Source organism: Aythya ferina (assembly GCF_964211825.1).
Source record: "Aythya ferina genome assembly, chromosome: 1".
Taxonomy (NCBI): Eukaryota; Metazoa; Chordata; class Aves; order Anseriformes; family Anatidae; genus Aythya; species Aythya ferina.
The window spans coordinates 18429616-18439377 of NC_140296.1; the positions used below are offsets into that span (position 1 = coordinate 18429616).

Genomic DNA, 9762 nt, shown 5'->3' on the forward strand with positions numbered 1-9762 from the left:
TGGTCCAAGGCTGGCCCCACACTGACAAGAACAGATGCAACTCACTGCTTTCTCACAGGATACCTGTGTAAGATCTCATTTCCTTGCATGTGCAATGGGAATAATCCCTTTATCAGGAAGGTTTCATGTCCATAAATACATTAAAGACCGTGAAGAGTTCCAGTTTGGGGGGCAGAACAATATAAAAACATGTAAGATAAACTGAAGCCCATTTTCACGGGTTTTAAAGTCTGAATCATTTTATTTACTTAGTGATGTGTTATCCTCTCTCTGCTCTTTGTTTCCCACTATGCACATATAAAATATTGTCCACAAGCATGTCTACTAATTTTTGCCGACTACTTTGTACAACTACTTCTATGACTTCTCTTAGAGCTCTCCTTGCCACTGCAGGGATTATTGTGCTAATAAAAACTTGCCATTCTTGGTGGAGTCCTTGGGTAGGAGATGTCTGTTTCTAATTGTTTTCTTATTGTTGGCTTTGAACTTCACATCTTTTGTACTGATGTGTGCCTTGAAAGCCCTTCTTGGGGAATATAGTATTACTAACGTGAGATGTTGATCAGCCCCCATGGCAGGATGTTTATGTGCAGAGGAATGTTTTGATCTGGGGCTATAGCCCAGCTCTGGATCTCGCCTGGGTTAATTTGGATGCTGGTTTGCTTGATTCTGACAAACTGCTTCACTCTATCTTGGTTTTACTCCATAGGCTTAACTTCTTCGATTTATCAATGGCCAGCGAGTCATATTTTTCCCCACTTCTACAGCTTATATGGTAAATGCTGTGTTTTCAGCAATTCCTATTTAATAAGTAGAGAATTTCAGATTCATGAGCAGTACTATTATCCTTACTCGCTTCAATTAATAGCAGATGCCCCTGAATTTGGTGTATTTATGTAGTATTTGTTATTTTTGATTAAATACAGTGCAGTCTGTGGGACATGTAAAGTACTTGTATTTGAGTGTTTCCAAGCAACATCACATGATTTTTATATCTATGATAGTCACAAGGGACTACGAAGTGCTGGCTAGAAAGCTAACTTGCTGCTGCTGCACTACAAAAAAAGAGAAATTGTTCCAGATTTGCCATGCTGGCTCGAATCCTTGGTCAGACTGGTCTGATCTGGTCTCCTTTGCCTAGCACCAGCTGATAGCTGCAGAGGAAAAGTGAAACAAATAAACTAACAAAACCTGAGAGATAAGTAGGAAAGTTACAACACAATTTACAACATCAGAGCACTCTTTCTTGACTTACAGGGATGGCCTGAGGCAGAAGGCTGCCGTTATCCTTATTAAACCTCCAGGACAGCAGACTGAAAGGAGATGAAGTGGAAGGTATGGAGGTTTGGCAGGCTGGCACGACCCTGGCAGGGATCACTTTTGTGATGGAGGGAAGACGTCCCAACAGATAGGCAGAGGACTTTGATGTACCACGAGAACTGACACTACTGCTGGTGCCAGAAAAGGGCCAGATGAGAGCTACTCAAGATGACTTGCGGAGATGACTCACTACAAGAAGAACATTGAGTTGCTCAAACATATGCAGAGAAGAGCAACGAAGCTGGTGAAGGGAGTAGGAAATGAGGCTTGTGAGGAACAACTGAGGGAAGTAGGGTTGTTTAGTCTGGAAGAGACAGAGACTTCATGGCTCTCCACACTACCTCAGTGGAGGTGGCAACAGAGGAGAGTGTTGGTCTCTTTTGTGAGGTGACAAGTGATAGGACATGAGGCAACAGCCTCAAGTTGTATCAGGGGAAATTTAGACTGAATATTAGGAAGAGTTTTTTCACAGAGAGGGTGGCCAAGCGTTGGAACAGGCTGCCCAGGGAAGTGATGGAATCCGTATCCCTGTAGGTATGTACATGTAAAAGACATATGGACATGGCACTAAGGGCCACAGATTTGTGATAGGACTCGGTAGGTCAGGCTGATGGTTGGACTTGATGACCTTGAAGGATTTTCTCACCTAAATGATTCCATGATTGCTCATCCTGGACATGGAATAGGATGAAAGAGATCCAGGATAGCATTTTGTTACCTTCTCCTCAAGCAAGGTGCACAGGCTATAATGAGTGATCAGAGAAAACAGCCCCATGTCCCTGGAGCCTGCCCCTGCAGTGAATGCCCAAACAACAAGCTAATTTCTTTTGGGCAGCTGGCTGTGGATGACGCCCATGGTAAGGTGATTACAGATCAGCAATTTGAGCTCTCAGTGCGATCCCTCCCAGGCTTAGGACCCAGAATTCATGTCCCTCTGATCACCAATCCACCTGATTCCCCCACATCTCTTACAAAATCTCCCCCAGATATGCTGGAACAGCAAAAACACTGGTTTTGTTGGGGGCACTGCTACTTCCTGTAAGATCTTAGGATGAAGAATGCCAAAGGCAGGGTGCATTGGCTTAGGCCAGTAAGGAATCTGGTTGTGGGTTTAAAAACTCAATAATTTTGTCAAATGAATCAGTTCTGTGCTTAAATTCATTGCTGACTTCATCTAGAGTGTTCAGTGCCTGGCAGGATGAGCTCTACACATTTTTTACAAGCACCTCAGCAGCCCAAAGACAGTCTGCCTCCAGATATTTAGGGAGAGGCTCCAAACCCACAGGAGTTTGTCATGGTCTCTGAGCCACAGTTTCTCAGCAAAAATATGGTGCCAAGCAGGGTGCAAAGATCTGCTCCAGCCAGCATTTCTGGAGCCTCTGTTAGGATCAGCAGGCTCTCATAAAGCCTTTGTGAAGATGAAGATATGGTCCCACAAGGCCCTTTATCACAGTTTCCCTCTCAAAGACTGAATTCCATCCTTCTCATCAGCAGTGGAGTAACAGCTTCTGAACAGGATTGAAATATTTTTTTTTAAGGATTTTTTTGTCCCAAGAAAATATTTAAATTCCCCTAAATTGCCTGTATGCTGATGCTAATAATGTGATTTTACAAATGGCCTTTGTTGCTGTGAAGATAAGCCAGTAACAGCATTAACACTGTTTTTACGACTTCTAACCCAGCAAACCTTCTCCACCTCTCTAAACCTCCAAAATAGGAGCTTTTGAGCACAGTTTTCTGTCCTGTCAGGATTTTAGGAATCTTCTAGACAAGTGGTGTGTCTCCTGTGAGGAAAGACATATTCCAACCTCTCTGGAGTCCCTAGCATTTTTCTGCTTCCAGGGATTTTTGTCAAACCTCCCAACAGTGCATGGAGGTTTATAGTAAATAAGCAGCTCGTTTTAACAGAATGCCTTTGTTTCATTTTCCTTCTTCAACAATAAAACACAGAGGCATAAGGATTATATTTACTATGTAGTACTTTCTAGCCGCAATTTAACAAACTCAGAGCAACATATGAAAGAAAAAAAATGGGAAACAGCTATCATACAACTAAAATCTGCATATTCAGAGGCACATTTTTATCTCCTGTAAGTCCATGTGACCCCATTTTGCCAAACAAATGTATATACATAGCAATAAGCAGTCTGTCACACAGAACCATACTCAGACACCATAGAGGAATTCAGATCAAGCCACTCATGCCTGGATTTTTCAATATTTGAAAACCATTTAATCACAATAGTTAGAGGTTTCCAGCAGAGATGACTGACAGTCAGGGCTGAGTAGGGAAGATTGTGAAATGCTTATATGAACAACTTTCATAAATAATACTACACACACAACATTAAAAGTGCATAAGTCTGTGCAAATAACATCTGGTTCTCAACATCATTACACCGTGACACCATCCAACAGTTAGTCCAAGAGTTAATCCCTCTCCCAGTAGAAATCAGAGAACACCTGGGATGTGAGAAATCCTGTGGGAACAGCACATGGAAAGAAAGAAAAAAAAAAAAAAAACCTTTCACTTCAAAATGTATTTTAAGACATTAATTTCAAAGGTACCTAGCTAGCAATAGAAATAACTACCAACCACAAAATTTGGATCCTCTAGCAGGAAAGCTGGAAAGTTTGTGGGAGGTGGGTGCCAGGCTGGCTTTGGGACTTGTACAGATGAAGATAAATCATGCCTTGAAAAGGGCCCATTGAGGTGGAAAGGACGAACAAGGGGAGAGCAAGGCAGAAGGGTAGCTACCAAAGGGGCTGCCAGCTCACAGCCCACAGCAGAGGTCCAGGCGGTGACAATGATGTCTCTGGCCTACTCTTGTACTGGACTCTTCCCAGTCACAAGCCAATTCTTCCAGCCACAATGTGCCTGGAAGTGCTCTCCACCGGTGGGTGCCCAGGATGGAGGCCTACCAGAAGGAGCAGAGAGAACCAGGCCAGGAAACAAAGGGGCACAGGAGGAACAAAGGCAAACCTGCTCTCCGCTTGGGAGAGTGTCCTTGTCAGGACAAAATCTTGGATCAGAAATTCTTTGTTCAGCACAAAACTCTGAAGGATATTTTGTTCCACCAGCTGCACGACAGCTGTAATTATGGGTGACATTTTATGACTCCTGCATGCAGTCTGCCTTCTTGCCATCTTGCCAGGGAGGGAAACCAGGGTCACTGCCTGATAGTCCCCCTTTCAGATCCTTTTGTGGATAGGAGCTTCACTGGGAATCCCCAAGACCTCTGGCACAGTAGCTGACCATAATGACAACTCAGAAACCCTGGCCCACAGCCACCTAATTTCATACAGGAGCTCTTCAGCACTCACAAATCAACATCATCCAGATCTTTTGAGTTGTAATTATCTAGATTACCTGTTTGGGCTAATATTTTGTCTTCATCTCAACCTGATCATCTGACCTATTTGCCAAATAATCTCCCCACAGTGAAGACTGAAGCAGAGAATTCACTGAGTTTCTCCACTCTGGCTTCATCATCTCTGAGTGTCCTTTTTAGATTTTGATAATCAAGTGGTACTACCAGTTTTCTTACTGGATTCTTGCTTTTGAGATATTTAAATAACTTTTTGTTACCCTGATTTGCAAGGCACACTTCAATTCTTCTTTAGCTCTCTTATTTTCCTGTTCATGCTTGACCTGCCACATTTTATGGGTGCTCTGTTCTCACAGTTGGGTAATCTTTACATGCTGTAAATTACAGTCTTTTCACTTTCATGGTCTTCTTACCACTTCTCTTGAGCCACACAGGGCTTTTCCTGGATGGATCTTTCCGCATGGTGTGTTTAGGTGCAGACAACAAGCAGGAGAGAAAAAGTATTTATTTTTTGATAACCATGTTACCCTCTACAGCTCTTACATCTTCTATATTCCCATTCTATATCCTTACTGAATGGCATGTTGCTCTTCCACCAGCTGTGTAGACTCAGTCCTACTCCCTGACTCATAGGGCCACACACAAATTGTGACACATTAGGTGGAGCCCTGACAGAGCAGCTGGGGCCATCCCGTCCAGGCACAGTCCCCACTGGGGTGCAGACACAGTTACTCGACTGCTTCTGCCTGAGACCCATGAAATACCAACAGTGTTTGCTGTTTTTCTTTCCTAAAGTGTGCTTTTGCATCTGTTTCAGGCACATGTACAGTAAAAACGATTACAAATCTTACAAACCAGACCACTAAAAAATTATAAAGATTACAAGATGACTTATTGTTTTATCCCTTGGCCCCCCTCAACACTAGAAAGATGACATCACTGGTCGAAAGAATAATTGGTTCTCCAGATGCGTGAATGTGTAGTGGGTTTACGTGGCAAGGTTTTGGTAGCATGGAGCCATAGGGGTGGTTTCTGTGAGAAAGATCTAGAAGCTGCCCCATGTTTGGGAAGGGCCCCATTGTTTTCCAGATCCGAGCCAATAAGCGATGTTGTTTTGCGCCTCTGTGAGAGCATATTTAAGACAGGGAAAAAACGCTGCGCCACACAGCAGCCGGGAGAGTCAAGGGAGTGGGAGAACAGCCTTGCACCAAGGTCAGTGTAGAAGGAGGGGGAGAGGTGCTCCAGGCGCCGGAGCAGAAGTCCCCTGCGGCCTGTGGTGAGGACCATGGTGAAGCAGGATGTCCCCCTGCAGCCCATGGAGTACCACGGTGGAGCAGGGTTCCACGCTGCAGCCCGTGGAGGAGACCACGGTGGAGCAGGTGGCCCTGCACTGATGGAGGCTGCCGCCTGTGGAAGACCCCTGCCGGAGCAGATTCCGGGCCGGACCTGTAGCCCGTGGAGAGGAGCCCACGCAGGAGCAGGTGATCTGGCAGGAGCTGCTGCCCGTAGGGGAGCCAGGTTGGAGCAGTTTTCTCCTGAGGGATGGACCCCGTGGTACGGACCCATATCTGGAGCAGTTCTGGAAGAGCTGCTGCCTGTGGGAAGCCCACGCCGGATCAGTTCATCAAGGACTGCATCCCGTGGGTGGGACCCCACAGCACAGGGGACGAGAGTGACCGAGAAGGAGCGGCAGAGAAGAAGTGCTGTAGACTGACCATAACCCCCATTCCCCGTTCCCCTGCGCCGCTCGGGGGGAGGAGGTGGAAGAGGGTGGATGGGGGGGAAAGTGCTTTTGGTTTTTTTTTCCTTTGTTTTCTCACTTCTCTCGCTTGTTAGTTGTAGGCAATAAATCTTACTATCTCCTTATGCCGAGTCTGTTTTGCCCGTTACAATAATTATTGCGTGATTTTCTCATCCTTATCTCAATCCTTGAGCCCTTTTCACATATTTTCTCCCCATTCCTCTTTGAGGAGGGGGAGTGAGAGAGCGGCTGTGGTGGAGCTCGGCTGCCCACTCGAGCGGAACCACGACAGTCTTTTTTGGCGCCCAACGTGGGGCTCAAGGAATTTGAGATAAGTATGATAGTTAGTAGAAGTAACGGGCAAAAATATGTGCAGGATGATTGTTAGGAATGTACAAGTTGTGAAGAATTTAAGAAAGCAGTAACTGTGAGATGTTAGTGTGGTGAAGGGACGAGGGGTGGTGTGTGTGTAAAATGTCCACCTTGTCGGTGCTGTGATGATGTTATGTTTATTTTGGTGTGGTGAATTCTTTTTCTTTTTGATGTAAGTGAAGTTTGTGAAGGTTGTTGTGATAATTGTAAAGTGAGAGTATGTTGTGAGTAGTCTTAAATATGCTTTTAACAGAGGCGAGGGGTGGAATGTAGTGGGTTTACGTGGCAAGGTTTTGGTAGCATGGAGCCATAGGGGTGGTTTCTGTGAGAAAGATCTAGAAGCTGCCCCATGTTTGGGAAGGGCCCCATTGTTTTCCAGATCCGAGCCAATAAGCGATGTTGTTTTGCGCCTCTGTGAGAGCATATTTAAGACAGGGAAAAAACGCTGCGCCACACAGCAGCCGGGAGAGTCAAGGGAGTGGGAGAACAGCCTTGCACCAAGGTCAGTGTAGAAGGAGGGGGAGAGGTGCTCCAGGCGCCGGAGCAGAAGTCCCCTGCGGCCTGTGGTGAGGACCATGGTGAAGCAGGATGTCCCCCTGCAGCCCATGGAGTACCACGGTGGAGCAGGGTTCCACGCTGCAGCCCGTGGAGGAGACCACGGTGGAGCAGGTGGCCCTGCACTGATGGAGGCTGCCGCCTGTGGAAGACCCCTGCCGGAGCAGATTCCGGGCCGGACCTGTAGCCCGTGGAGAGGAGCCCACGCAGGAGCAGGTGATCTGGCAGGAGCTGCTGCCCGTAGGGGAGCCAGGTTGGAGCAGTTTTCTCCTGAGGGATGGACCCCGTGGTACGGACCCATATCTGGAGCAGTTCTGGAAGAGCTGCTGCCTGTGGGAAGCCCACGCCGGATCAGTTCATCAAGGACTGCATCCCGTGGGTGGGACCCCACAGCACAGGGGACGAGAGTGACCGAGAAGGAGCGGCAGAGAAGAAGTGCTGTAGACTGACCATAACCCCCATTCCCCGTTCCCCTGCGCCGCTCGGGGGGAGGAGGTGGAAGAGGGTGGATGGGGGGGAAAGTGCTTTTGGTTTTTTTTTCCTTTGTTTTCTCACTTCTCTCGCTTGTTAGTTGTAGGCAATAAATCTTACTATCTCCTTATGCCGAGTCTGTTTTGCCCGTTACAATAATTATTGCGTGATTTTCTCGTCCTTATCTCAATCCTTGAGCCCTTTTCACATATTTTCTCCCCATTCCTCTTTGAGGAGGGGGAGTGAGAGAGCGGCTGTGGTGGAGCTCGGCTGCCCACTCGAGCGGAACCACGACAGAATGATATCGAGGGGTTTTCTTTTCTTATTAATGTTCTTTAGCTGTATCACTTTAACTATTGCAAATGTGCACAGGTAATAAAACACACGTGTGAAGACGTATGTTTATACTTTTAATATTCAAAGGGGTTTTTTACTGCATTTTAGAAATAAAATTACTGTGCTTGATTTGTTGCTGCATCACTAAGATTAGAAAGGAATTGCTGAAAAAGGTTGATCTAATAAGGAGGACATTTTGAGAAACTGGATTCAAAAATATGTATGGATTACAGGCGGGTTTTCAATGAAGAATCTGATTAGTTCATGATTTATTTTATACTTTAAAAGGAGAATGAATTCAAAGTATTTAGGCAGTGTTTTGTGTCCCAGAGGTCTTGTTAGTACTTAGCATGGTCTTCTTATTTTCTGGAATAGTTCTGAAGAAATAAGTGATAGATCACCACCATAAGTGAAGGAATGCTGGATGATATAAACAAAGAATTATCAGGAAAACTGGAGCAGTATTACTTGTCTAATAAATTATTTTTTGGCAAGCATTGCATAAACATGCATTTTAATGTCTACAGCCTCTATTTTTTCTTTCTAGTGATGCAGTTTTATGACTGCACCCTCAACAATAATCTCTATTGATTGTCACCCTCAATTGTTTGGCTCCAGTCTCCAAACCAGTCAAAACTAAGCCTGTGCCTGGATGTGGGAGGAATAAGAGGAGGGGAAAAAAAAAAAAAAAAAAAAGCTTTGTCTGTGAAAAAAAAATGTACAAAGAAAGAGACTGATATTTCAGTTTAATCCCCATAAATGAGGTCCAGTGGACCTAACTGCAGCCACTACAGTTATCTGTCAGCCTTAGAGAGCTCATGAGGCTCCCCTGGGAGCCAGCAGGGAGGCACAGGCATGAGCCTCCGAAAGAGTGAGGGTGACTCACCCTCAGAAGGTGCCTATTTCTGACTGTGATGGGAGCTCACATGATGAACTTTAAATCTGGCCAGCTCTCGTGCTTTTAACTTTTTTTGAAATGAATTCCACTCAGAAGTTGTCTGCGGTGCTCATACGAGCACTGGCCACAGTTTGCATCACGAGGAAAGAATCATATTTAACAGAGATTATAGAACTACACAAAAAAACATGAATCACGGTTTAGTACATGATTGCTTTTTTGTATCCCACTGTAGTGTTTTGCTAGGTGGAGAGATGGATATATGCAGGTGAGCCACTGGAAAAGTATAGAGCTCTCCTTAGCCTCATCTGGCCTGAAAAATAGCTTTAGTATGAGATTTGCATATGAACTGTGCAATATAGTTGGGGAAGAAGTCCATCACCCTCCAAATAAAGCCCTTAAACAAAGGCCATACATGGTATCAGATGCTTCAGCTTTCCTTTCTCACTTTAGTTTTTTTCTTCAGATGTAAAATTTCTAAGAGCTGCCAGCTGGAATACTCCTTATGCCAAAAAAAATCCTAATTTTTCTCAAAGAAAATTTCCCTATTTTTGCCAAGAAAACTACATTTTCAGCAGCATGGAAGAACTTTGTCTTGGGACCAGATGATGAGAATAACTTCTTAACACATCTGTCAAAGTTCTAGCAAGCAATTTCAGGGCTCCAAAGGTTTGGATATTTGAGGATTAGTAATATAGAAATGTTAATTAATACATACGTTTAGAACAATGCCTTTCATC

At 45.0% G+C, this 9762-nt stretch overlaps 1 protein-coding gene across 1 annotated transcript; it reads right to left on the reverse strand.

The window, feature by feature from the left end:
- Window positions 1-5811: 5811 nt before the first annotated feature.
- On the reverse strand, window positions 5812-9534 carry LOC311426824 (uncharacterized protein). The gene is made up of 2 exons (XM_084503501.1): window positions 9523-9534; window positions 5812-7911 (listed from the first exon to the last, which is right to left on the reverse strand). The coding sequence occupies exon 2, from the start codon at window positions 7616-7618 to the stop codon at window positions 6590-6592; it is 1029 nt and encodes a 342-aa protein (XP_084359627.1). The 5' UTR covers window positions 7619-7911; window positions 9523-9534; the 3' UTR covers window positions 5812-6589.
- Between the last annotated feature and the right edge of the window lie 228 nt (window positions 9535-9762).

What these genes read in the sequence shown, in the direction of transcription:
- LOC311426824 (XM_084503501.1), bottom strand. Translation starts at nt 7,618, where the DNA reads ATGGGTCCGTACCACGGGGTCCATCCCTCAGGAGAAAACTGCTCCAAC.